At 49.0% G+C, this 27,699-nt stretch overlaps 2 protein-coding genes and 1 long non-coding RNA gene across 8 annotated transcripts; 1 reads left to right on the forward strand and 2 right to left on the reverse strand.

The window, feature by feature from the left end:
• On the reverse strand, positions 1-5,761 carry LOC309654786 (interferon alpha-inducible protein 27, mitochondrial-like). Of its 5 annotated transcripts, none has more exons than XM_082449226.1 (6): positions 5,629-5,761; positions 4,590-4,661; positions 3,537-3,665; positions 1,710-1,739; positions 732-893; positions 1-211 (listed from the first exon to the last, which is right to left on the reverse strand). In XM_082449226.1, the coding sequence occupies exons 1-6, from the start codon at positions 5,744-5,746 to the stop codon at positions 129-131; spliced, it is 594 nt and encodes a 197-aa protein (XP_082305352.1). In that variant the 5' UTR covers positions 5,747-5,761; the 3' UTR covers positions 1-128. The 5 variants fall into 5 exon arrangements, with proteins under 5 accessions (XP_082305352.1, XP_082305351.1, XP_082305354.1 ...); XM_082449225.1 differs by having other exon boundaries at positions 5,593-5,761; XM_082449228.1 differs by lacking the exon at positions 4,590-4,661.
• LOC309654791 lies at positions 1,746-16,687 on the forward strand. The gene is made up of 2 exons (XR_014260442.1): positions 1,746-2,974; positions 16,405-16,687. It is a non-coding gene; the product is annotated as an uncharacterized lncRNA (long non-coding RNA).
• Positions 14,426-26,636, reverse strand: LOC309654784 (uncharacterized protein). Of its 2 annotated transcripts, XM_082449223.1 has the most exons (5): positions 26,511-26,636; positions 25,967-26,116; positions 16,411-16,440; positions 15,233-15,394; positions 14,426-14,683 (listed from the first exon to the last, which is right to left on the reverse strand). In XM_082449223.1, the coding sequence occupies exons 1-5, from the start codon at positions 26,581-26,583 to the stop codon at positions 14,448-14,450; spliced, it is 651 nt and encodes a 216-aa protein (XP_082305349.1). In that variant the 5' UTR covers positions 26,584-26,636; the 3' UTR covers positions 14,426-14,447. The 2 variants fall into 2 exon arrangements, with proteins under 2 accessions (XP_082305349.1, XP_082305350.1); XM_082449224.1 differs by lacking the exon at positions 16,411-16,440.
• Between the last annotated feature and the right edge of the window lie 1,063 nt (positions 26,637-27,699).

Consider the following 27,699-nt stretch of genomic DNA (forward strand, 5'->3'; position numbering starts at 1 on the left):
GGCCGCAACAACGCATTTTTATTTCTTATTTTCCTCTGGGGGTGCAGCGTTCGGTCCCTTACTGCATCAGGCTGGCGAGCAGGGCACTACCTGGTCCTCTTCTCCGCAAAGGGAGTGACAGGGAGCTGTCACAAGCCCACCACGAGGGACACAAGGGCAAACCCAGCGGATCCCAGGAGGACTCTGGATGACAGGGAGAGTCCAGCTGATCCTGGGGGAGAAGCAGAGGGTGAGTAGAATGGGACAGGCAGCCTGGGGCAGCTTGTGGGGCAGAACCATGGGGTCCGAGACTCCAGGGTCTGTCAGGAGGGCCTCAGGCCCAGAGATCCCACCCAGAACCCTTCTCTGTTTCCCCAACCCCCGAGGATCTCTGTTTGGGAAAGGCTGCTGCAAGCAGGTACCCAAAGGCATGAACTCCAGTGGTGAAACCGATGGCTGGGAGCTGCCTCACTCTCTGGGAAAGAAGGCTGAACCCCAGGTGGGACAGAGATGCCCCAGCTAACTCAGAAAGTCTGCTTTGGGCAGAGTCAGCCTGAGCTGAGCACACCCTAGGCCAGAGCACCTGCCCCCGGCAACATGCCTGCTTCAGAGACCCAGAGAGAGAGTGACCACGGAGGGTGAGACAAAGGCACAGGCAGACTGGGGCTCACCAGGGCTAAGGTCAGGGCTGGATGCTCTGAGGCTCTTGTCCTCCCTCACCCTCCACAGCAAGCCCCATCGGGGACACTTACCCACCGACTGGAAAGTAGCTACGAGGCTGCCGGCGGCAACTCCGCCCCCATTGGCGATGGCGGCCGCTGACATCATCTTGGCCGCAAAGGAGGAGGCGGCGATTCCTGCCCCGGTGAAGCCCATGGCGCCCAGCACCACGGGCGCAGCCCCCACGAACAGGGCTGTAGGGGGAGAGGAGCTGGGTTGAGGGGGAGATGGACACGCCCCCAAATCACACACGCACAGCACGTCAAGCTTGGGGGACTTCAGGGAGCCTGGAGAAGGGGTAAAGCCTGAGCTTGGGAGAGATTCCTGGCACGGCCTGCAGTCAGGAGTCGAGGGCGGCACAGCTGGTGGGGAAAGCGGAGGGGAGGGCCGCGGGGTCACCGGGGTCAGGCCTCTGATCCGCAGCAGGACCTTCCTGGGGAAAGGCCTCAGTTTCTGCCTTAGTAAAATCCTGGAACTAAGTTGGGGGCGGGGCGGAGGTGTGCAAGCTTCTTGTCTTCGCTGAGGAAATCTTTAATACAAGCAAATCTTACCCAGGGCCCAGCATAAAGCAAGGAGCACGGTCTGAGCCCCGCTTGGATCCCAACTCTGGGTCCCCACGGCGTCACCGCAGAGCAATCGGAAGCCAGAGTCCCTGAGCCAATGGCTTCTCCTTAACACACACCTCCTGGGGCCAGACTGTGCGCATGTCTCATCCTACGTAACCCTCACAATCACCCTGAAGGGGCAGCCTTGGCCTGTTTTTCACGAGGAAAACTGAACCCAGAAGAGTTCAAAGCCACATCCGAAGTCACGCGGTGGAGGCTGGGCAAGGAGGTTGGGCCCCTGCTGGGGCTGCCTCTGTGCGAGCATGGGAGCTCCTCATTTTTCTCATTCCAGCGCCTCCCACCCTACAACGTACAGGAAGCCTGGGGCAGGTGCAAGGCCAGCGGCTCCCCAAGTCCCAGGGCCTGGGGATGGGCCAGGAGAAGGTTCTCGCAGCAGGGACTTACCTCCTCCCACCACAGCTGCAGCAGCCTTGGCTGGAAACCGAAAGAACATTCTGTGAGTGGATCCACACTGCCTGCCCGCCCCTCCACTCCCTGAGCCCACAGCCCGCCTCCGGGGGGTCTGCCCCAGGCTGGGAGACACAGGGAGGAAGGACCCCCGCCTGCTTCTTCCTGAGAAGGTGAGCCACAGCCCTGAGCTTGGCAAGGGCTGCTGGGGAGGCGGGTCACCTGTCCTCAGTGGACCTGCATGCGTGGGCCTAGAGTAATCTGGAGACGGGGTTTGAGGGCCTTGTTCCAGAAAAACCCAACCATCAGATAGGGGTTTTGCTGCGTGTCTTTTTAATGTCTGTGGACGGGTTGGTTGGGGGTTGTTTGTGGGAAGCACAGAAGTTCTTTTTTCTCTCTGCCTTCCAAGCCAGGTTTGTTCAAAACAAAAACAAACAAAACCTTACAGATTTGGGAAGGAAGGCGTGCAGCTGCAGCCCCCTTCACAGTGAATGCGGGACTCTTGGCAAAGTAATTTAGGGCATGGTGGTTTGACTCGGGCAGGAAGAGGCGCAGGAAGTGAGTGTCACGCCCTCTGAGCCGGGATGTTAGTTCATCTGAAATAGGGCTGGTGATTTATGAGTGTGTGTCTGGGGTGGGGCGTTATACACCCTTCTCCCTTCGTCCAGAGAAACCTCTTCCGACAGCAGTAAGTCCTTGTGGAGAGGTGTGTTTCATTTTGCAGGACCCGGCTGAAATCAGGGCAAGCACTGCTGAAGGCCTGAAGGCTGCTTGAGAACAGTGCTGGAACGCATTGAATGTTCCTGATTCTCCCAGGCCCCACCTGTTGCCCCTTCCTCTGGAAAGCGGACCCTGACCCTCCCAATCAGAACCATCCTTGATCCCCTGTGGCTGGAGCCCCTCACAACACTGGACCATAGTTGCCTGGCTCCCCAACACTGAGAGTCCCTGGAACTCCCTGGCAGAGGTCTTGGTCTGCAGCAGCCATAGCAGCCAGGACTGCAATCTTTGGGGCCAGTGGGGACCCGGAGTTCTAACACTAGCAAGGTGTGCAGGAGTGAGCTCAGCCAGCTCCCCAAGAAGAGAGCTTTGGGGTGGCAGCGAAGGAAGTAAAGAGATTAAGGGGTATGAAAGCGAAACCCTAAGTGACCAGTGGGCCACCTGGTTGGGGTATGGAACCAGAGACTCAAGAAACAAGAGCCCAGTTAAAGGGTATCTGAGGCTCAGCATTATTGTTTGGGAGGAGAGATGATGCCAGGCTGGCCAGCAGCTTGGCGTACCTGGGCCCCAACACACAGACAGCCCAGGGGAAAGGGTGCTGTCTGTCTGATGGCCTGCCTGCAGGGCTCCCCCAGTGGGCATCTCCAGGTGGAGGAGCATGGCCCTTCTGGGCTGTTCAGAACCTGCCCTGCCCTGAGCCTTCCTCCCAGGCCCCGGCGCCTGCATTTCTGTTCTACTTCCTGTCGCAGGCTCCGGAGCAGCTACCCACCCCACCTCACCTCCCAGCCCAGGGCCCTTGGACAACGCTTCCTTCATTTGTAAATAAGGGGCAATCTCATCTTTCTCTGGGGTTGTTATGAGACTTAAATGAATTGATAAATGTCAAGCGCTAAGCTTAGTGACTAGGATGTCACAGCGTTTGATCAAATTCAGCTGTTCTGATTCTTTTCATCTTATGAATTGTTTCTCATAAGCTGAGGAGTCCTCATATTTCTGACCATGAGGAAGACTGCCAGTTGTGGCCCAGGTCTTAACTTTCTTGTCATACTCCCATGTGCTGGGTAGGGGTCCATGGAGGGGTGTCTATCACCCAGGGCCAGTTACCTCCTAGTGGGAAAGCGGTCAGGGCCGCAGCAGGGCATCCTAGCAGGTAGGAGCCGTTCAGTGTCCCCAGCAAGGATCCCAGGGTAGATGTGGCCCCAGCCAGGGCAGCGCTGGATGCCATGGTGAGCCCTAAGAACAGAGGGTGATGCACAGGAGTCAGAGGTCAGAGGTTGGGCGGTGGTTGGAGGCTGTGTCGCCGCCCACCACCACCCCCAGCCAATTCCATGCTGTACAGTTTCTTTTGGCAGAGGTGGGAGGACCCCGGGGGTCCACCCTAGGGGCAGAAAGTTGAATGGTGGCAGATGCACATTGGAGCACTTTGCAGCGATTGAAAGCAAGGATTAGAAGCTCACCTATCGACCCTGAGGGATCTCAGAAACATAGTTCTCAGTGTCGAATAAAAGAAATAAAATGAGATATACAATACACTTTTCTGTATGTAAATTAAACCACATCCAAACAAAAAGCAACACCCATTTTACAAAAAAATATACGAAAAACAGATACACGTTCAACATGTTAGAAAGGCTGACTTTCTAATATGAGAGGGGGGAATTGCAGGCAAAAGGGAAGATAAACAGCGAGAATAAATAAATAAAACCAGAAAGGGGGCTTGCAAGAACTAACTGAAGAAAACGGGCCTGAATTGAAGAATTTTGTTCAAATCAATGCTCTGGATCTGAGATCGATCCATCAGGACAAACTTACCAAAGGCTGGTTGGATGCTTAGGTAAAAAACTAAAGGAGGAGAATTCTGGTGGTGAATCCCAGGGAAGTGAGAGCCAGAGAGCAGGCCTCAGCCGCAGGGTCCCTTAGGGTCCCCCCTCTCTAGGCGGGAGAGGGCAGGGGGCCCAGATCCCCTGTGCCCAGGGACCTGCCTCCCTCTGACCCCTCTCAGAGAGAAAGCCAGGGCAGACGCCCAAGGGGAAGGACAGGGGAGGGAGAGAGACTGAAGGTGATGCTATTGTCCCCTCCCATGGGTCCTTGGGCAGGACCCTGTGCCCTCCCTAGCCCCCATGCCACCTCCCACCAGTCCCTGCCAGGAACACTCACCCAAGGAAGTCCTGCCAAGATACCGCCAGAGGCTGCCCCGCCCACTTTGACCAGGCTCCCTGCAGACAGTATCTGGGAAGCCAGGTTAGATGCTAAGAGGACAGCGCTGGTAAATTCTATGGCACAGAAAATGACCGGCACCAAAACTGCTGAAACAGTGGAGCTTTGATGGGGAGATGAGGACACCAGAACTGGGGTCACACCCACTGCCCTTAAAAATCTCAAGGGGCTCCAAGGGGTAGAGAGGCTGCTCTGAGCTTGTGGAAGATGCAGGCCTGGGAAGGGTCCAAGATATGGTACTGGGGTTACAGAAGGACCTGTGTGAGGGGAAGGTGGGGAGGGGGCTGGAGGGAGATCTTACTTCCCGAGGTGGGCTGCTTCCCTCCTCCTGAAACACAGATTTCTAGAACTCCCTTAAATCTCCCTGGAGTAATTTAAAATGTGCCAGAATTAGGAAATCAGGACGAATTACGTTTTTAAGGCCTATACCACGGTCAGGTTGTTCTGGGTTCCTGTTCTCATGCACTCTCCTCACTAACTCAACGGGAAGGATGAGATTACTATCCCCATTTTACGATGAGGAAATACTGGCACAGAGAGGGTAAGAGATTCATCCAAGATCACAAAGCTTGGCTTGGCAAAGCGGGACTCGACCCAGGTCCAGCTGCTTCCAAAGCGGGGGCTTGGAATGGCTCTGATTTGGTTCCTCCTAATGCTTGTCTCTTCCCCCTGCCCACCTCACCCCTACCCAGGCTCACGGCTGGAGGGTCACCCGGGCACGGACTAGGCTTACGGCTTCCAGAGTCCCAGAGCCCAGCTGGGGGCTTAGGTCACTTCCCTCCCAAGACCCAGCTTCTCTGACTGCAGCCACCCAGATGAGAAACATGAGACAATTCTTCCAGTGGATCCACACGGGTCTCCCCTCCACTCGCCGAGCCCACCCGCCCCCCGAAGGTAGGGGCGTCAGGAAGGAGCAGCCCCTGCCCACCCCTGCCTGTCTCACCCAAAGGAGCAGACTTTCTGAAGATGTGGAACTGACCTGTGGGTCTTGAGCTTGTCTGTGTTCTGGGAAGGCCTGAGACAGGATGTTTATAGCAGTTCCACCCACCTGAAGTACAGCCCAAAGGAATGCAGGCAGCCAGAGAGATAGCTTTCATTTTCCCAGGAAAACGAAAGCCAAACCCATTTTTCTCCTGTCTTGGTAACCTTGCAGGGCCCTATGGGGCCTTCCTGGGACACCCTTCCCCCATGTCCTGTGCTTTAGCTCCTCTGAGAAGTACCTAGATAACAGTAGCTGATGCATATTTCCTGAGTTTTTCAGATGCTAAAACCACCACCAAATGGAAGACGTTAACTGCTGGATGATTCTGAGCACATAGCCCCCAGAGCTTCTGGTGCTTAAGGATTGATCACCATCAACCAATCAGAGAATTGTGCAGGAGCTGATTACATACCCTGGGACGCCCCTCCCTTACCTGGCCTTTAAAAATACTTTGCTGAAACCCTTCAGGGAGTTTGCGGTTTTGAGGGGGCTCAGCCCAGCGATAAACATCGCTCTACTCCAAACTCCAACGTTTGGGTTTGTTTGGCCTCCCTCTGCCTGGGGCACACGAGCTTACCTTTGGTAACATCTTCCCCAAAGGACAAACCTATTTATTACAGAGATCAATTTTCTAATCACTTCCTGACACCAAGATCTTGCCGAGTGCCATTTCATTTCTCTGCTGCCTTTACTACAAATTGTTGAAAGAGCCATAGACGGCTGCTCTTCTCTTTTTCACCTTACTCTTAAAATATGAGTATATACTATGACATATTATTATATAATCTGTCTAGAACATGAAATATTTTCTGGTATCCAAAAAGCTATAGATAATAATAAACACTTCTTTGCCCACCCCTCAGCTCAGGACTTCAAGCGTTACAGATACAATTTACATGACTCAAGAATCCCTTCTAATTTCCCTCCTTTCTCTGCCCCCTTCCCCACAGGGAGTCACCCTCCAGAATTTAGAGTTGATTATTCCCAGGCATGGTTTTATACTTTTACCACATACAAATGTTAAATGCAGAACTTTCTTGGAACTGGTTGAATGTTCATTGCTATCTTCAACTGAGGTTCAAAGACAGGGAACGGGTCAATCATGGGCCAGGAACCTCGACCTTCTAAGCTCTGCTGTAAAGCTATGCTAAGAAACTGGAAAACCAGTTTTAAAAGTAGAGGATGAATTAGGGAGTTGAGATTGGAGAGGAAAGGAAAGGGAGAAGGGGAAAGAACAAGAGAGCACTGGTGGCCGTTGCTTTCCTTCAAGTCCCATGGGTGACAAGAGGGAAAGTGCTTTGGCCAGCTGCACCTCAGTGGGACCCCTTTTGGAAAGCTGGACATGAATCCCTTGGAATTTGAGGGAAACAAGGACAGGTATCAGAGTTGGGCCTATAAGGGCTAAAGGCAGAAGACAGTAGCTGACAGGCCTTCCTGAGAAAGTGTTGCCGAAATCTCGGCTTCTCTGTGCACAGATGCCTTACAGAAATACAGAGACAGAGATCTTGGAGGATAAGAGAGATGGCTTTCTTCCTCTGCCAGGCAGAAGGGAAGACACAACAGGCTAGTGCCTCAAGAACTGTGCCACCCCCTCCCCTCCCCTCCCCTCCCCTCCCCCACCCGTCCCCACCCTTCCCCCACCCCCGCCTCAGGGACTCGGAGAAGATTTTATATGTGGGGCTTGCAGTCCCCGGTATATGATAAGGATCAAAACAGTGAAGGTCTTGCATTCTTCCTCTTCCTGCATTATTTCAAAACAGTCACAACTGGCATCAGACAGCCCTGTAATTGGGTCCCTTTGTCTGAGGGTTATTGGCAGGTGAACTTCTTTTTGAAATGCAAATGCTCCAAGGGGTGATTTGCTACAAGGCAGGGCAGGATGTAATTCACATAGTGTTAAAGAGTGATAGATTAGCTTTGTGAAGTACAAATCTAGTTTTAGTAACAGTTAAAATAAAACTAGGCGTGATTAACTCTTTCAGGCCAGGTTGTGTTTCTTCTCTAGCCTGTTCACTGTTGCCTTTATTTTCCTTGTTCTCAGGAGAGGGGAGACTTTATTTCTATTTTTGCTGCAACAAAAGGAGGGCAAGGGGACCACTCTGGGCGGGGAGCTGCTCCTTTAGAGCTCCTGACTGTTTCCCGTGGCCCAAATGTGGAATCAGGCAGGCAGAGCTGGAAGAGCTGAGAACTCGGACATAAACACAGCCCAGAAGGTCGAGGGGAACCCAGGATGGGTGGATTGCTGGAGAGCGGTGGCCAGAGACAGAATTGGAGGTGTCCAGCCAGGGGAAGCTTCCCCTTGGCAAGGACCCTGTGGGTGAGTGAACCCTGCTGACCGGAGGGTCCAAGAGCCTACAGAGAGCTGGCACTTTGAATCTTCCCCACCAGAGGGCGCCAAAAACAGATTGCCACAGCATCCGCAGAGCTCTCCTACACGGGGACACTTTTGGGCCCGACTCTTGCTCTGGGCCAAGCACTGTGCTTGCGGGTATTAAGTATTTTAATCCTCACAACAACCCCCTGAAGAGGTCCTATTATCCCCATTTTACAGATGAGCTAAAGAGTCATGCAGGGAGTTCTTTGCCGACTCGCAGGGAGTTCTTTGCCGACTCCCCGTGGGGCCCTCCCATTTTGCTCTTTACCTGAGTTCTCTGGACCCTTTCTCTTTCCTTCCCCGTCCCCCTGCCCCCTGCCCCTGCCGCTGCTGCATCCATTTCTTCCCGGGTCTCCACACATAGGCAGGCACCCTCTTGGCTGAGTCTTTTGAAGATGGCTCGAACCCCATCGCCTCTCCAAGCCTCCATGTGACCCTCAGGAACGCAGCTTCCTCACACTGCCAAGCTCCAGTGGTCCAACCTCTCCTCCACTGCCCACTCTCTGTGGGTAGACAGCCCTGGATGCACCCAACTGTCGCATGTCTGAGAGATCTCATACTGCATACCGCTGGGGCTCTGAGATCTGGACCAAGAAAAGCTAAAGCATCCTCCAGGCCCCCATCAAAGCTCCATGAGGACAGAGGTCTCTGTCCCATTAAACCCTGTGTCACAGCACTCAGAGCACGAGTGGGCATTCAGCAAATATTGGTTGAACGAATTGCGTTTAAAGCATCTCTTTCAATGAATCCCAAGCCCTCCCACATATAGACTGGATATAGGTGCTAGGGGCTGATAGTCACAGAACTGTTAGCCCCAAGGGGCATGGTCAGCAGCGCTCCTTGGAAGTAAAGGTCCTTGTGCCCCACTGTTCTCAGCTCTGAAGTTTCAGTTGATATTTCTCCAAAACAGGAAACTTTTTTTTTTAACGTTAAGTAAGCTACACAAATATTAGTAAAATGAGAAAACGCTAAATAAAATATGGTGTATGATTACCATGGAATGCCAAACAGTAGTTAAAAATAATGAGAAAGACCTATAGAATAGAAAAACGCCAGCTGCACAACAATATGTATGAGTTAAAACAAAACTATATCAATAAAAAATGCATATAACAGCACTACATTAAATGTATTCTCTGGGGCTTCCCTGGTGATGCAGTGGTTAAGAATCCTTCGAGCCCAGGTCCGGGAAGATCCCGCATGCCGCGGAGCAACCAAGCCCGTGCGCCACAACTACTGAGCCTGCACTCTAGAGCCCGTGCTCCACAACTACTGAACCCACGTGCCACAACGAATGAAGCCCGTGCTCCGCAACAAGGGAAGCCACCTTAATGAGAGGCCTGCACACTGCAACGAAGAGTAGCCCCCAGCTCGCTGCGACTAAAAAAAAGAAAGCCCGCGTGCAGCAACAGAGACCCAACGCAGCCAAAAATTAATTAATTAATTAAGAATTTAAATAAATAAATATATTCTCTGAAGTCGTCTATCTCTCACATCTATCTACCTATCTATCTCTCATCTATCACAGGAAGTCACTATAAAAGAGAATGGAAAGTATTGGGTTGGCCAAAAAGCTCGTTTGGGTTTTTCCATAACATCTTGTGGGAAAAACCTAACGAAATTTTTGACCAACCAAATACTTATCAAATTGTAGCAGCACTCACTTCTGGGAGTGGGAGTGAGGGACTGTGATGATAGGAGTGGATGGTTGTCAGACCCAAATCAGCTTTAGCCTAATCTGTAGTCATTCCGATGGTTAAGAGCAGAATGCGTTTATTAATGAATAATATTTCTCAGGTGTGAATGTATTATTAGAATGAATATATATTAGGTAAATCTTTACTAGGTAATTGTGTTAATAGACTTTATTTTTCAGAGCAGTTTCAGGTTCCGAACAAAACTGAGGTTCATGGCAGAGATTTCCCCTATACTCCCTGCTCCCCAACATGCACGGCCTCCCCCGTTATCAACATGCCCCACCTTAGGTAATTTAAGTGCAGTAAAATGTTAGTTTTCATTAGCAAGTCATAAAAACCCCGTTTTGTAACATTAAAGAATAAAAAGACAAAAACCTACCGATGGCCTGGCTTCAGGTCCATCATGCTCTTCCCTAATTGCTGAAGCAGTAGGAAGATTTTTAAAAGACAGAGAAAGGCACAGCAAGCCTGGCCGGGAGACTGCTCCGGCTTCCCCTACAAGGGCCAGTCTTCCGTCAGAGGACAAGTCTTGTGCTTTCTGTAGGGGACAGTCACTGTCTTCGGCCACGTAGCGTCCCAAGTTCCTGTCCTCTTAGAAACAGGAACTTACTTCTCTTTCAGGTACTGGAGCCCCTGCCCTGAGTCTGGGTTTATCAGAGGCCTGGGCTCTCCTCCCAGCCTCCAAACGCAATCCCAGACTGAGTGAAATCAATCATCACATCCATCCCTTGGGCCAAAGTAACCAGTTTAGGAATAAATAGATGACTCCGTTTAAGATACTTACAGGAACATCTGTTTTTTAAAAATAAAGACTCATATTTAGTCTATTTTTTTTTTTTTTCACACACACACACTGTATTTTATTTTTACAAGAGATAAATAGACTGACACCAAGCATTGTACATGGATGACCACAACAAAAGCAACAATGATTGCAATTACCAAACATGAAACACACTCATACTATGTCATAATATTGACATTCAGTCCAGTAATCCTCCACTGTAACAGCTCCTTTACTTTGCAGTGAAAATTGATTTGTATATTCTTTGCCTCTGAGTCCTTGTGGGATTTTTTTTTTTTTTTTTTTAAATTCAGACAGAAAGTCACAAAAATTATACTCATCCTCATCAGTTCACTCAGTCCCATGTAATTAATTGTTTTTTTTCATCTTGATCTTTTGTTAGCACTTTTATGAGTTCATCAGTTTTTCATCAGAGTTCTGAAAATGCTTATTCATTCAGTTCAGCAGTACAGTCAGTTACCAGAAACCTGTACTTGTCAGAGTCTTTTCCATGAATTTCTTGAAGATGAAACCCTTTTATAGGAACATATTTGCAAGATCATCAGAGTACACCCAGAACTGTCTGTAAATGACAAAGGACTTAAAAATGACCACGGTAAAAGATTTGATGAAAGTTCATAATAATGCAGTTGACAAGAAAATTAGTTATTTCTGAGATATACATTTTAAAGTAATAACTAGGATTATTACTTATAACATTATACCAGAACATATAAGATTTTTAGCAATTTCATGTAATGTCTGAAACATTTATATTAACATATTTCCATACATATTTATTTTTGGCTGTGTTGGGCCTTCATTGCGGCGCGCGGGCTTTTCTCTAGTTGCGGTGAGCGGGGGCTACTCTTCTTTGTGGTGGGCGGGCTACTCATTGCTGTGGCTTCTCTTGTTGCGGAGCACGGGCTCTACGAATGCGGACTCAGTAGTTGTGGCTCGTGGGCTCTAGAGCGCAGGCTCAGTAGTTGTGGAGCACGGGCTTAGTTGCGCCGCGGCATGTGGGATCTTTGCGGACCAGGGCTCGAACCCTTGTCCCCTGCATTGGCAGGCGGATTTCTAACCATTGCGCCACCAGGGAAGTCCATAAGATACTTACAGAAACATGTACCAGAGATATTTGGGAAGGAAGTTTCCTTGCTTTTCAGCAGAAGGATCATGAAAATATACTCTTTTGGGGGGAGACGTGAAATAGAAGGAGGTAGCCTTCAGCGTGTGCTAACAGCCCTCTTGTTAACCATGAGAGTCGGCAGCCATAGTGTGAAGCTGCTACTTCAGAAAGCAGATGTAACTGAGCAGGACCCTAAAAGGACTTCCCGGGAGGGACAGACCCCTCCCCAGTATCCTCTGCTGTAGCTCCTCTCTAAAGTACCCAGATAACAGTATCTTGTGCATATTTCCTGAGATTTTCAGATGCTAAAAACCACCACCAAATGGAAGAGATTGATGACCATGAGCATGTAGCCCTCACGCCTACTGGCATGTAAGGACTGATAATGTTAACTGCCCTGTTACCTCCACCAATCAACAATCAGAGAATTGCGTGCGAGCTGATCACAGGCCCTGGGATGCCCCTCCCTCACCTGGCCTTTAAAAATGTTTTGCTGAAACCCCTTGGGGAGTTGCAGTTTTTTGGGGCATGAGCCACCCCGTTCTTTCATGGTCCTGCAATAAACCCCAAACTCCAAAATTTCGGTTTGTCTGGCCTCACTGTGCCTCAGGCACACAAACTTGTGTTGGGTAACAAAGAGAGGAGGGATAGAAAAAAACAGGTCCTTGGCATCAGTGTTGAGCTGCTGAATCAAACTTTGCCTGAAGCCAAATGACTTTTCTATTGTTCAGTTAGCAAGCCAATAAAGTCCCTTGAACTCTGAGACAGTTTTAATCAAAATTCTATTACTTATAGCTACATAATCCTTAAATAAGCAGCACCTCCTCCAAGCAATCTTCCCAGATAGCTACAATTAATGTCTGTCTTCTCTCTCCTCCAAGCAATATAGCTTGAATCTCTCAATGGCTTGCACACATTGTGTCAGGTTATCAGTTAGCTATTGGTATGTAACAAATGCGCACCAAATTTAACGAATAAAGATTAATATAGAGAGCTCAGGATTCGGTGGGTCAGCCGTTTAGACAGGTGGTTCCTCTGGTCTCAGCTGGGCTCCCTCATACATCAGCAGGTAGCGGTGGGCTGGCTTTGTGGATCGTAGCTGGGCTCAGTCGGGTGTCTGGACCTCGTCTGGAAGAAATGGGTTGACTCCTGCATTCCGTTCTGTCCGTGTGTTTGTTGTCCCAGCAGGCCAGCCCAGGCTCAGGGAGGGACAATAAATACCAGCCCTCGGTGAGAGGAGCTGTACAGATACATCGAAAGGGCTTGGAGAATGTGGTCATTACTGTAATTGACCACAGGTCCCTTAACGCCATCAACTGTGTGCTTGCCTCCCCCCACCCCTACCAACACTGCACCTGTTACCAAGTCTAAGCTCCTATGGCTTGCCACACGACAGGCCAATAAATTGAGAGACAAGTTGTTGGGGCAATGAATAGAGACTTTATTCGGAAAGCCAGCAGACCGAGAAGATGGGGGACTCCTGTCCCAGAGAACCATCTTCCCTGAGTTAGAATTCAGGTTTCTTTTATGCTAAAAGGGGAGGGGCTGTGGCAGGTTGTTGCAATCTTCTTGGTGCCTTTGTTCTTGCAGCTGTCCCCCATAGGTCTGGTCACAATGTTCCTATAAACCTCCAACAAGACAAATGTTATTCTCTGTTCTCCAGCTTTAATGGAGAAGTAGTATACCTTTAAGGGTCAGAGCCTTGAGAATGGGCTGTCCTGTAGATTTCAGGCAACAGGAATATTCTGTTACAACAGGTGCAGAACCAGCATGACTAAGCACAGGCAATAGAGCACAAAGGTTAGAGCTCAAGGAATAGATCCATTGTGGAGTCAGGTTTGTCCTTCTCTGTTACACACCCTAAGCAGATAGGGACCCCTTGGATCCACTGAAGCCACAGAGCCTGGGATGGAGCCCTTGAGGCTAGCTGGGAGCTGTATGAGTGAGCTGAGGCAGCATCCGAGGGAGAGAGCCTGGTGGAGGAGGGGCAGTAAAGGAAGACAAGGGTGAAGGCCAGAGTGGGGACCTGGGCCGGGGTCCTGGAGCCAATAGGATGAGATCTGAGAGTCAAGTCTAAAGTGGAAGCAGGGCTGCCAGAAGCTGGGTGTGGGTTATCTGCATGGGCAGGCAGGCAGGTGGCAGAGGCCAGGTCAACACACATAGAATGCCTGCCACCTGATCCAGGGCCAGGCAGCCAGTGGGCCTTAGGAGATAGATGAGTGTTCTGCATCGACAAGCCTCTTGGGAGCCCCACCAGGGGAGGGAGGCCTGTCTGTCCTTGCAGGTTCTGGCCAGTCTCCCTTGGAGCCTCAAGACCCTGAGCTCTACACCAACCGGGACAGAGCTCTCTGGAGAAATGCAAATTCTCTACCTACCTGAAGAGCTCCAAAGGCCACCAGGCCAGGCAGACAGTGTTGCTGAGTTCCTAGACTCATGGTACAGTCAGACCCGGAGTCTTGGGTGGAGAGGGGAGGGGTCAATAATCCCTGAGGGTAAAGTGTTTCATAACTGAGGGTCAATGGCTCAAAGTGACCCCAGGGCCAAGCCATCCTATAATGCTGCCTCTGGCTGACATCTTAGAAGACATGTGATCCACGATCCCATCCAAAGAGCAGCAAACTGAGGCTCAAAGGGGAGACATGACCTTCCCAGGGTCACAGCTGGGTGGCAGGACTGCAACAGACCTGGCTTCCTGTCGCAGATATCAGTGCCCATTCTTACAGAGTTCCTGCTGCCCCCCAACCCGAAGCCACGGCTCTGCAGATGCGCTGCGCCCTGCCTGGTAAACAAGAAGGCAGTGCGGACACTCGTGAAGGTCTCAGCGTCTCGTCTTTATTTCCCATGCTTCTTTGAAGAATTTTGGGAGGCAGAGGACTTGTCATTGGGGGGACTGACATCCTGAGGCCCTGGAGGGTCCTCTCCAGCACAGGGGCCCCTCTCTGCTTCAGTACTGGATCCTGGTGGAGGAGGGGGAGGGGTTTTCTTTTTTCTACCCCACCACCAGGCCCCAAAAGCTGACCCAGTCGAGCCCAGGATGATGTTGGATGACATGGAAAGTCCGGCTGCCCCTGGGAGAGAGGAGGGTGTTAGAGCACAAGGGGACAGGCAGCCCCGGCAGCTCCCGGCAGGACAGTGGAGGTCAGAGAACCCAGGACCCTCAGGAGGCCCAAGACCCAGACGTCCCAGTCCTGTTCCCTCCTCTACTTCCTGAAACCCCAGGAGGTCTGCTTGGGGAGGGGCTGCTGCCCATGGCTGCCCGAAGAGGAGACACGCACTCTGGTGGTGACTCCACCAGCGACAGGACAGACCCTCTGAGAAATGGCAGAGGGTCTCTGCCTCTCCCTCCCCAGCACGAGGCTGGGCCCAGCGAGGGGAGGGCCCTACGCAGGTATTGTAGGGCTCATGGGGAACGCGCACCTGCTGCGCTGCACGCCCCCAGTGCCCCCAAACCCATCCCCAACCAGAAGAGGGGACAGTGAGGGAGACACAAAGGACCAGGGACACTGATGCCCACGAAGCTGGAGGAAGGAGACAGGCCTTCCCTCCGGCTTAGCCTCTGGCCTGAATCCTGTGCTGGGGTGTCACAACCTCCCCCCCCCTCCCGCCCGGACACTTACCCACGGACTGGAGAGTGGCCACGAGGCTGCCGGCGGCAACTCCGCCCCCATTGGCGATGGCGGCCGCTGACATCATCTTGGCCGCTAAGGAGGAGGCGGCGATTCCTGCCCCGGTGAAGCCCACGGCACCCAGCACCACGGGCACAGCCCCCACGGCCAGGGCTGTAAGGGGAGAGGAGCTTTAGGGTTGGCCCCAGGGGACAGACTGCCCAGATCTCCCTGATACCTTCCTGGAGGGATGAGGTGAGGGGTCCACTTGGCTTTCGTGAGAGCCACGGGGCCTGAGGCAAAGGAAGGCTGTAGAAGTGGGCACGAGTGGACGGGGCCCCCCCCAAGAAGCTGGATCCCAGGCCTGTGCATTCCTCTGTTTTGCTGTGGTCCTGGAAGGCTCACCTGTCCTCCCTGTGCCTCAACCGCCCTTGTGTGAAATAAAATTAAAGGAGTGGTGGTCTTCAAGCACCCCCTTTTGGCAGGGAAAATAGTGTCTTTCCCCCAATCACAGGGCCCACAGAATAAGGACAGAGCTGCTCTTCTGAAGAGGTGCTGGGGTGGTAGCTTCTGCCCTCGGCCCTGCAGCTGCCTGTGGGCGTCCCCCCAGGGGCCCCCTACATCTCCAGAGAGTGCAGTCATAGAACTTTCTGCAACCAGGAAACGTTCTGTATCTGCAGTGTCCAACACGCTGGCTGCATGTAGCCAATGAGCACTTGAGACTGTGGCTGGTGTGACAGAAATGTTTTCATTTTCTTGAATTCTGGCCACCGTGTTAGAGGATGCTGGCCAGGGGCACAGCTGGAAACCTCTGGGCTCACAGGATAAGCTAGAGGGTTTGTAAACCAGTCCGAGGAATCCCTACAGCTCAGCTTACACATCCCCTACAACCCTCTGGAGGTACCCCTGGCCCTGCTTTCTGGGGAGGAATCATGGGTTCATACAGATTTAACAACCTGCCTGGAGAAGCTGAGATTGGACCTGGGTGCTTTGAATGGCTTTGCTTCGTTTCCTTCTTGGCAAGGTTCTTGTCACCTCGAGTGTTCCAACTCTGTCCCCTGCCCACTGCACCCTTACCCACCCATGTCCTGGGGCTCAAGGCAATCTTGGGCTTGGTCAAGGCCAGGTGGTCCCGGGGGCCCAGGGCCAGGGTCAGATGGGGGCTTGAGTTTCTTCCCAAAGAGACTCACCTCCTCCAATCACGGTTGCACAGGCCATTCCTGGAGACAAAAAGCACCCGCATGAGTGCATGGCACTGGCCTCCCCCTGCACTCCCACTGCTGCCACAGTGGGAGGGGTTCCCTGGAGTTGGGATCAGAGAAGAGAGCAGACCCTGCCTGGCCTCTTCCTGCTTTTCCCGAGAAGTCTGATTTTCTGAGAATGCAGAGGTGGATGGACGAGAGTCCGGAGCTCTGTTATGCTCCAGATGGCGAGGGGCACCTGCCTTGAAAAGGTTTCATGCTGCTCTGTGAAGTCAATACATTTGGTATCATTTTCTCAAAAAAAAAAAAACCAAAAAAAACCCCAAGAAAAGCATGCTATTTTCATTTGCGATGGAATAAATTGGACTTTTCTGGTCTTTCCCTCTTCCAGACACCCTATACCCATCCCAGGCTACAGCTGGAGTGAAAGCCCCCCATCCTCCAGGGCTCAGCCTACTTGTCACTTTCTGCAGGAAGCATCTCTAATTCCCCCATCAGAAGTCACCCTGCTTCCTGACAGTCATCGCCAGGAAGACAATGGAACTCACCAAAAAAGATACCCCACATCCAAAGACAAAGGAGAAGCTGCAATGAGACGGTAGGAGAGGCGCAATCACAATAAAATCAAATCCCATAACTGATGGGGGGGTGACTCACAAACTGGAGAACAATTATACCACAGAAGTCCGCCCACTGGAGTGAAGGTTCTGAACCCCACGTCAGGCTTCCCAACCTGGGGGTCCGGCAACGGGAGGAGGAATTCCTAGAGAATCACTGTGAAGGCTAGTGGGATTTGATTGCAGGACTTTGACAGGACTGGGGAAACACAGACTTTGCTCTTTTTTCTTTTTTTATAAATTTATCTAGTTATTTATTTTTGGCTGCGTTGGGTGTTCGTTGCTGCAGGCAGGCTTTCTCTAGTTGTGGCGAGTGGGGGCTACTCTTCGATGCAGTGCACAGGCTTCTCATTGCGGTGGCTTCTCTTGTTGTAGAGCGTGGGCTCTAGGCGCGGGTTTCAGTAGTTGTGGCACGCGGGCTCAGTAGTTGTGGCTCACGGGCTCTAGAGCGCAGGCTCAGTAGTTCTGGCACACGGGCTTGGTCACTCCGCGGCATGTGGGATCTTCCCGGACCAGGGCTTGAACCCATGTCCCCTGCATTGGCAGGCGGATTCTTAACTGCTGAGCCACCAGGGAAGTCCCAGACACTTCACTCTTGGAGGGCACACAAAGTAGTGTGCATATCGGGACCCCGGGGGAAGGAGCAGTGACCCCAGGGGAGACTGAAGCAGACCTACCTGCTAGTGTTGGAGGGTCTCCTGCAGAGGCAGGCGGTGGCTTTGGCTCACCAAGGGACAAGGACACTGGCAGCAGAAATTCTGGGAAGTACTCCTTGGTGTGAGACCTCCCAGAGTCTGCCAATAGCCCAACCAAAGAGCCCGGGTAGGCTCCAGTGTTGGGTCACCTCAGGCCAAACAACCAACACGGAGGGAACCCAGCCCCACCCATCAGCAGACAAGGGGAATTAAGTTTAACTGACCTCTGCCCACCAGAGCAACACCCAGCTCTACCCACTACCAGTCCCTCCCATCAGGAGACTTGCACAAGCCTCTTAGATAGCCTCATCCACCAGAGGGCAGATAGCAGAAGCAAGAAGAACTACAATCCTGCAGCCTGAGGAAATAAAACCACAATCACAGAAGATAGACAAAATGAAAAGGCTGAGGACTCTGTACCAGATGAAGAAACAAGATAAAACCCCAGAAAAACAAATAAATGAAGTGGTTTCCAGAAAAAGAATTCAGAATAATAACAGTGAAGGTGATCCAGGACCTTGGAAAAAGAATGGAGGCAAAGATCGAGAAGATGCAAGAAATGTTTAACAAGACCTAGAAGAATTAAAGAACAAACAAACAGAGATGAACAATACAGTAACTGAAATGAAAACTACACTAGAAGGAATCAATAGCAGAATAACTGAGGCAGAAGAACGGATAAGTGACCTGGAAGACAGAATGGTGGGATTCACTGCCGTGGAACAGTATAAAGAAAAAAGAATGAAAAGAAATGAAGACAGCCTAAGAGACCTCTGGGACAACATTAAACGTAACAACATTCTCATTATAGGGGTCCCAGAAGGAGAAGAGAGAGAGAAAGGACCCAAGAAAATATTCAAAGAGATTATAGTTGAAAACTTCCCTAACATGGGAAAGGAAATAGCCACCCAAGTCCAGGAAGCACAGAGAGTCCCATACAGGATAAACCCAAGGAGAAACACGCCGAGACACACAGTAATCAAATTGGCAAAAATTAAAGACAAAGAAAAATTATTGAAAGCAGCAAGGGAAAAACAACAAATAACATACAAGGGAATTCCCATAAGGTTAGCAGCTGATTTCTCGGCAGAAACTCTACAAGCCAGAAGGGAGTGGCACGATATATTTAAAATGATGAAAGGGAAGAGCCTACAACCAAGATTACTCTACCTGGCAAAGATCTCATTCAGATTTGAGGGAGAAATCAAAAGCTTTACAGACAAGCAAAAGCTAAGAGAATTCAGCACCACCAAACCAGCTATACAACAAATGCTAAAGGAACTTCTCTAAGTGGGAAACACAAGGAAGGAAAAGACCTACAAAAACAAACCCACAACAAGTAAGAAAATGGTAATAGGAACATACATAGCGATAATTACCTTAAATGTAAATGGATTAAATGCTCCAACCAAAAGACACAGGCTCGCTGAATGGATACAAAAACAAGACCCACATATATGCTGTCTACAAGAGACCCACTTCAGACCTAGGGACACATACAGACTGAAAGTGAGGGAATGGAAAAAGATATTCCATGCAAATGGAAATCAAAAGAAAGCTGGAGTAGCAATACTCATATCAGATAAAATAGACTTTAAAATAAAGAATGTTACAAGAGACAAGGAAGGACACTACATAATGATCAAGGGATCAATCGAAAAAGAAGATACAACAATTATAAATATACGTGCACCCAACATACGAGCACCTCAATACATAAGGCAACTGCTAACAGCTATAAAAGAGGAAATCGACAGTGACACAATAATAGTGGGAGACTTTAACACCTCACTTACACCCATGGACAGATCATCCAGACAGAAAATTAATAAGGAAACACAAGCTTTAAATGACACAATAGACCAGAGAGATTTAATTGCTATGTATAGGACATTCCATCCACAAACAGCAGATTACACTTTCTTCTCAAGTGCACATGGAACATTCTCCAGGATAGATCCCATCTTGGGTCACAAATCAAGCCTCGGTAAATTTAAGAAAACTGAAATCATATCAAGTGTCATTTCCGACCACAACGCTGTAAGATTAGAAATCAATTACAGGGAAAGAAAACGTAAAAAACACAAATACATGGAGGCTAAACAATACGTTACTAAATCTCTTCACCAAGAGATCAGTGAAGAAATCAAAGAGGAAATAAAAAAATACCTAGAGACAAATGACAATGAAAACACGATGATCCAAAACCTATGGGATGCAGCAAAAGCAGTTCTAAGAGGGACGTTAATAGCAATACAAGCCTACCTCAAGAAACAAGAAAAATCTCAAATAACCAAGCTAACCTTACACCTAAAGGAACTAGAGAAAGAAGAACAAACAAAACCCAAAGTTAGTAGAAGGAAAGAAATCATAAAGACCAGAGCAGAAATAAATGAAATAGAAACAAAGAAAAGAATAGCAAAGATCAATAAAACTAAAAGCTGGTTCTTTGAAAAGATAAACAAAATTGATAAACCTTTAGCCAGACTCATCAAGAAAAAGAGGGAGAGGACTCAAATCAATGAAATTAGAGATGTAAAGGAGAAGTGACAACGGACACCGCAAAAGTACAAAGCATCATGAGAGACTACTAGAAGCAACTCTATGCCAATAAAATGGACAGCCTGGAGGAGATGGACAAATTCTTAGGTATAACCTTCCAAGAGTGAACCAGGAAGAAACAGAAAATATGAACAGACCAATCACAAGTAATGAAATTGAAATAGTGACTAAAAATCTTCCAACAGACAAAAGTCCAGGACCAGATGGCTTCAAAGGTGAATTCTATCGAACATTTAGAGAAGAGCTAATACCCAACCTTCTCAAACTCTTCCAAAAAACTGCAGAGGAAGGAACACTCCCAAACTCATTCTATGAGGCCACCATCACCCTGATACCAAAACCAGACAAAGATACTACAAAAAAAAATTACAGACCAATATCACTGATGAATATAGATGCAAAAATCCTCAACAAAATACTAGCAAACTGAATCCAACAACACATGAAAAGGATCATACACCACGATCAAGTGGGATCTATCCCAGGGATGCAAGGATTCTTCAATATATGCAAATCAATCAATGTGCTACACCATATTAACAAATTGAAGAAGTACAACTATATGATCATCTCAATAGATGCAGAAAAAGCTTTTGAGAAAATTCAACACCCATTTATGATAAAAACTCTCCAGAAAGTGGGCATAGAGGGAACCTACCGCAACATAATAAAGGCCATATATGACAAACCCACAGCAAACATCATTCTCAATGGTGAAAAACTGAAAGCATTTCCTCTAAGATCAGGAACAAGACAAGGATGTCCACTCTCACCACTATTATTCAACACAGTTTTGGAAGACCTAGCCACGGCAATCAGAGAAGAAAAAGAAATAAAAGGAATCTAAATTGGAAAAGAAGAAATAAAACTGTTATTGTTTTCAGATGACATGACACTATACATAGAGAATCCTAAAGATGCCACCCGAAAACTACTAGAGCTAATCAATGAATTTGGTAAAGTTGCAGGATACAAAATTAATGCACAGAAATCTCTTGCATTCCTATACACTAACAACGAAAGATCAGAAGGAGAAATTAAGGAAACAAGCCCATTCACCATTGCAACAAAAAGAATAAAATACCTAGGAATAAACCTACCTAAGGAGGTTAAAGACCTGTACTCAGAAAACTATAAGACACTGATGAAAGAAATCAAAGATGACACAAACAGATGGAGAGATATACCATGCTCTTGGATTGGAAGAATCAATATGGTGAAAGTAACTATACTACCCAAAGCAATCTACAGATTCAATGCCATCCCTATCAAATTACCAGTGGCATTATTTACAGAACTAGAACAAAAAAACTTAAAATTTGTAGGAGACACAAAAGACCCCAAATAGCCAAAGCAGTCTTGAGGGAAAAAAATGGAGCTGGAGGAATCAGACTCCCTGACTTCAGACTATACTACAAAGCTACAGTAATCAAGACAATATGGTACTGGCACAAAAACAGAAATATAGATCAATGGAACAGGATAGAAAGCCCAGAGCTAAACCCACATACCTATGGTCAACTAATCTACGACAAAGGAGGCAAGGATATAAAATGGAGAAAAGACAGTCTCTTCAATAAGTGGTGCTGGGAAAACTGGACAGCTACATGTAAAAGAATGAAATTAGAACACTCCCTAACACCATACACAAAAATAAACTCAAAATGGATTAGAGACCTAAATGTAAGACCGGACACTATAAAAGTCTTAGAGGAGACATAGGAGGAACACTCTTTGACATAAATCACAGCAAGATCTTTTTTGATCCACCTCCTAGAGTAATGGAAATTAAAACAAAAATAAACAAATAGGACCTAATGAAACTTAAAAGCTTTTGCACAGCAAAGGAAACCACAAACAAGACGAAAAGACAACCCTCAGAATGGGAGAAAATATTTGCAAACAAATCAACGGACAAATGATTAATCTCCAAAATATATAAACAGCTCATGCAGCTCAATATTAAAAAAACAAACAACCCAATCAAAAAATGGGCAGAAGACCTAAATAGACATTTCACCAAAGAAGACATACAGATGGCCAAGAAGCACATGAAAAGCTGCTCAACATCAGTAATTATTAGAGACATGCAATCAAAACTACATTGAGGTATCACCTTATGCTGGTCAGAATAGGCATCATCAGAAAATCTACAAGCAACAAACACTGGAGAGGGTGTGGAGAAAAGAGAACTCTCTTGCACTGTTGGTGGGAATGTAAATTGATACAGCCACTATGGGGAACAGTATGGAGGTTCCTTAAAAAACTAAAAAGAGAATTACCACACGACCCAGCAATCCCACTACTGGGCATATACCCACAGAAAACCATAATTTAAAAAGACACATGCACCCCAATGTTCACTGCAGCACTATTTACAATAGGCAGGATATGGAAGCAACCCAAATACCCATCATAAGACGAATGGAGAAAGAAGATGTGGTACATATATACAATGGAATATTACTCAGCCATAAACAGGCACGAAATTGGGTCATTTGTAGTGATGTGGATGGATCTACAGTCTGTCATACAGAGTGAAGTTAAGTCAGAAAGAGAAAAACAAATATCGTATATTAACGCATATATGTGGAACCTCGAAAAACCAGTTTGCAGGGCAGAAATAGAGACACAGGTGTAGAGAACAAGGGGGGGAAGTGGTGGGAGATGTACTGGTGGGATGAATTGGGAGAATGGGATTGACATGTATACACTAATATGTATAAAATGGAAAACTAAGAAGAACCTGCTGTATAAAAAAATAAATAAAATAAAATTCAAAAATTAAAAAAAAAAAAAGAGAGAGAAATTACCCTGCTCCTTGTGTGTGTCCTGCCTTGTGGCTGGAGCCCCTGGCACCACGGGGCAGAGCATGCCTGGACCATGTCGAATTGCTGAGAGCTCTTGGGGCTGGCAGGGACATATGAGAGGGGCAGGGACTGGGGTGCTGGGGCAGCTGGGACCAGGAGTTCCGGAGATTCCAGGAGTTACAGGAGTGAGCTCAGCCAGCTCCCCACGAAGAGAAGCCTTGGTCCCAGGCAAGGGAGAGAAGGTACGAAATCAGGCTCAGACCTGCAGTCATTTCTTGAAGGTTGCAGCTCATGGCTCACCATCACCTCTCTCTCCATCAGTACCCCTGACCTGTCTTGAGGGTTTCCGTTTCTGCACAGATGATATTTCCAACAAACTGGCCTTGAAGTTCTCATGCCTCACTTCCAAGGATCTTGAACTCTATGCCACACACACCCAAGGTCATACACTAGGCCCATGCTGGCCACTATAGGAACCACTAGCCATGTGTGCTATTTAAATCTTAGTTAATTAAAATGAAATAAAATTTAAAACTCAGTTCCTCAGTCCCACGGCCCACATTTCAGGGACTCGATAGTCACATGTGGCTAGTGGCTACCATACTGGATCACGCAGAAAGCATGCTTATCACCGCAGAAAGGTCTATTGGACGGTGCTGCCCTAGATGCTATCACTAACAGAAACTGCCCCCTTTCTATTACCAATGTCCAGCACCCCCCTAGAGACTCCCACCTCCTCCTTGTACAGATTCTGACTCTAATACAGCCTTCAACCACAATGGGATTTTCAACCTCTGTCCAGGGACACCTCGGAGATACTGAGGGTTCGGTTCCAGACCACCGCAAGAAAGCGAATATCACGTCAAGTTTTTGGTTTCCACTGCATATAGAAGTTAATGTTTATACTATACTGTAGTCTACGAAATGTGCAATAGCCTTTTGTTTAAAAAGACAAGGAGTATACCTTAATTTAAAAATACTTTATTGCGGGGCTTCCCTGGTGGCGCAGTGGTTGAGAATCCGCCTGCCAATGCAGGGGACATGGGTTCGAGCCCTGGTCTGGGAAGATCCCACATGCCGCAGAGCGGCTAGGCCCCTGCGCCACAACTACTGAGCCTGCGCGTCTGGAGCCTGTGCTCCGCAATGGGAGAGGCCGCGACGGTGAGAGGCCCGCGCACCGCGATGAAGAGTGGCCCCCGCTCGCCGGAACTGGAGAAAGCCCTCACACAGAAACGAAGACCCAACACAGCCAAAAATAAATAAATAAATAAATTTAAAAAAAAATACTTTATTGCTAAAAATGTGAACCAATATCTGCCAATGCTAGGTTGCTACAAACCTTCAACTTGTAAAAAACGCAGTATCTGCAAAGTACAATAAAATGAGGTCTGCGCATGTTAGTTTCCTGAGGCTGCTGTAACCAATTACCACAAACTGTGTTGATTCTCCCATGGTCCCTCACAGTTCTGGAGGTCAGAAGTCTAAAATCAAGGTGTAGGCAGGGCCAGGCTCTCTCTGAAAGCTCTAGGGGAGGATCCTTCCTTGCCTCTTTCTAGCACCATTGTCTAGGGGTTGCCAACAATCCTTGGCTTGTGGCTGCATGACTCCAATCTGTCTCTGGCTCCACCACTGCCACCCTAGTCACCATCACCTCTATGGAAAATGTACGGCAGTTCCTGAGAAAGTTAAAAATAGAAAACCATATGATCCAGCAATCCCATTTCTGGATATATATCCAAAGAAATCGAAAGCGGGGTCTTGAAGAGATATTTGCACCCCTGTGTTCACAGCAGCATTGATCACAATTGCCAAGAGGCGGAAGCAACCCAAGTGTCCATCAACGGATGAATGCATGATCACCATGTGGTATATACACACAATAGAATATCATTCAGCCTTACACAGCAAGTTCTGACACACAGGTGAACCTTGGGAACCTTATGCTAAGTACAATAAACTAGTCACAAAAAGACAAACACTGTATGATACCACCTCCATGGAATTTAGATTAGATTAGTCAAATTTATAGAGCCAGAAGGAACTGTGGTCGCCAGGAGCTGGGGGCAGGAGGATACGGGTAGTTAATGTTTAATGTGTACAGAGTTTCACTTTGGGCAGATGAAGAGAGTTCTGGAGGTTGGCTGCATGGTAATGCGAATATAGTCAACACTACTGAACTGCACGCTGACAAATGGTTACCTTGGTAAATTTAATGCTATGTGCATTCTACCGGACCCCCAACAAAATAAAACAAAAAGCCTGTGTCTTTTGCTGCCCTGGCCCCAGGCTAGCCCCACCCTTACATGTGACACTGCTCTGCGAGGGTGTGTCCTGGGTGGACTTTAACAACCAGGCCCTGGGGCATCACGGGAGGAGCGAAAATGGAGAAATGGTACTCACCCGCCTTGGGTGCTATGGGGCCACAAGGTCGGGCACGGCCAGTGGACTTAACCGGCAAGGAGCCGTGCCTGAGCCTGCGCCTGCGCCTGCCGGCTGCCCTGGAGCCTGAGCAGCACCTCCGTCCCTCCTAACAGAATATGACCTGGCTCTGGGAAAGCCCTAAGAGGGACCTCATCCTACCCTGTGCTTAAAAGCAAACCATTCAAGGCCCAGAGAGGGCAAGTGACTGGTTCTGGGTCACTCAGCAAGTCAGAGGCAGAGCCAAGTCCTGAAGTGTGGCTCCTCTGATTCTAGAGCGTCATTTATTTCATCTCTCATGTATACTGTGCCCTTTTTCTGACAATGTGAGTGTCAGAGATTCTATCAGGAACGTGGGCCTGACACTGACAACTCAGAAGGCTGAACTGAGCAGTGGGGAGTTGGGTGAGGGCCCATGGATTGATGGTCAGGGATCAGTTACCTGCTTTATGGGAGAAATTGCTGCCTCCATCCTTGGGTGGGTCTCTGGGGTCAGAGCCAGATCCATCTGGCCCCTGGGGTGGCCCCTGTGGTGGCTTCCGAGGAGAACCATCAGAGGCCTGGTCGGATGACTGGGAAGGTTCATCCTCCTCTGGAAAAACAAAAAAAAGAGGTGGGGGAGCTCCCAGCGGGGTGGGCAGCTGAGGGACCAGAGGCCCCACACGGCGCCCTCCACCATCTCCCGAAACTCCCAAGAACTCTGATGTTGGGAGGGGACATCAATGGCAGCTGGGCTAAGAGGTGACAAAGATGCTTGGAGGTGAACCCAAGGAGAAGACAGAGAGAGGGAGATCCAGCACCAACGCGGAGCTGGCAGGTTCCAGACTTCACAGAGCAGGAGTGTGAGGCCCAGGAGGTTAGAGACCTGATGGGGCACAGTGCACCTGGTGGCAGCTCCAGGCCAGAACCCAGACCCCCTCTGCCCTCGTTCAGGCACCCCAAGCCCTGGGCCACCCCGCCCTCTGGAGCTTCCCTAGGGCACTCACCATCAGAGGGAGATTCCGGCCGGAAGGGGTCAGTGGCATCTCCTCCCCCGCTCTCTATGGCTTTAGCTGACATCTTGGAGGCAGTGTGGGAACACTAGGTGCAGAGCCAAGGACACCACTATCTTTCTGAGAAACAGAGTGTGAAAATCAGAAGTGCTCTGCCTGATTTATGATGGACTGGCGGGGGGAGGGCAGGGCACCTCTCTGTTGCCCCAGCCTTGCCCTCTGTCCTACAGGAGCCTGCGGGCACTTCCAGCCTGCCCCCCAAATCTGCACAGACCACAGCTTTTAAAGTTAACAATGACTTTGCTTGGCTCCCTGATCTGCAGAATCCTGTTCACCTCTGATAATCCATCCCTGCCCCGCCCACTGCCCACCCAGCCTAAGTCTTAGGGCTTCAGGGTGACCTGGGTTGATACAAGACTGGAGGTTCCCAAAGTCTCCTGGTAAAGGTGGGCTCAAGCCCCTTCCCAGCACACTCACCTCTGGTCACGGTGACAGCAGCCCTGGATGGAAGCAGAGAGGGTACAGTGAGTGAAGTCCTGTTGCTCTCTCCCCTCCCCCACCTCCTACGCCCCTGCCTACCCTGCGAGGTCACTGTCTGGGAAGGAAGAGCAGTGTCAGAAGTTCTGCAGGTAGTGAGGCTGCCGAGGACGCCAGCTGGGTGTTAACGTCCCCTACTGTGACTGTGTGACTGTCAGCTTCCCCTTTCATGGCCGTTAGCATTTGCCTTATGTATTGAGTTGCCCCTATGTTGGGGGCATAAATATTTACAATTGTTACATCTTCGTCTAGGACTGATCCCTCGGTCATTATGCAGTGTTCTTCTTTGTCTCTTGGAAGAGTCTTTATTTTAAAGTCTATTTTGTCTGATATGAGAATTGCTACTCCAGCTTTCTTCTGATTTCCATTTGCATGGCATATCTTTTTCCATCCCCTCCATGCTGGATGACGTCTAAGCCCAAAAGTCCAAGGAGGAAGTGAGTCTATCTCTTCCCAGGCTTGGTGCCAGGTAGAACTCACCTTTGCACGCTAATGCAAGGGTGAGGCCTGCGTGGGTGAGTCTTCCGAGGGAGCATTATTTTCCCTTTCAAAATCCCTTCTTGGATATGTGACAAATCCATAGTCCTCCTTTTTATAAAACTCGACTGCAATTCTTGTGAACTTTATTTTATATGAGATCATCCTT

The sequence above is a fragment of the Balaenoptera physalus genome (genome assembly GCF_965194825.1).
Source record: "Balaenoptera physalus genome assembly, chromosome: 2".
NCBI classification, from domain to species: Eukaryota; Metazoa; Chordata; class Mammalia; order Artiodactyla; family Balaenopteridae; genus Balaenoptera; species Balaenoptera physalus.

What these genes read in the sequence shown, in the direction of transcription:
- LOC309654786 (XM_082449225.1), bottom strand. Translation starts at nt 5,746, where the DNA reads ATGAAAGCTATCTCTCTGGCTGCCTGCATTCCTTTGGGCTGTACTTCA. An exon ending in CAGAAAGTCTGCTCCTTTGG is followed by an intron (nt 4,662 to 5,592) that starts GTGAGACAGGCA and finishes CTGGCTTCCCAG; the next exon opens with ATACTGTCTGCAGGGAGCCT. An exon ending in GACCGCTTTCCCACTAGGAG is followed by an intron (nt 1,740 to 3,536) that starts GTAACTGGCCCT and finishes TTCGGTTTCCAG; the next exon opens with CCAAGGCTGCTGCAGCTGTG.
- LOC309654784 (XM_082449223.1), bottom strand. Translation starts at nt 26,583, where the DNA reads ATGTCAGCTAAAGCCATAGAGAGCGGGGGAGGAGATGCCACTGACCCC. An exon ending in GCCGGAATCTCCCTCTGATG is followed by an intron (nt 26,117 to 26,510) that starts GTGAGTGCCCTA and finishes TTGTTTTTCCAG; the next exon opens with AGGAGGATGAACCTTCCCAG. An exon ending in CAATTTCTCCCATAAAGCAG is followed by an intron (nt 16,441 to 25,966) that starts GTAACTGATCCC and finishes TTTTGTCTCCAG; the next exon opens with GAATGGCCTGTGCAACCGTG.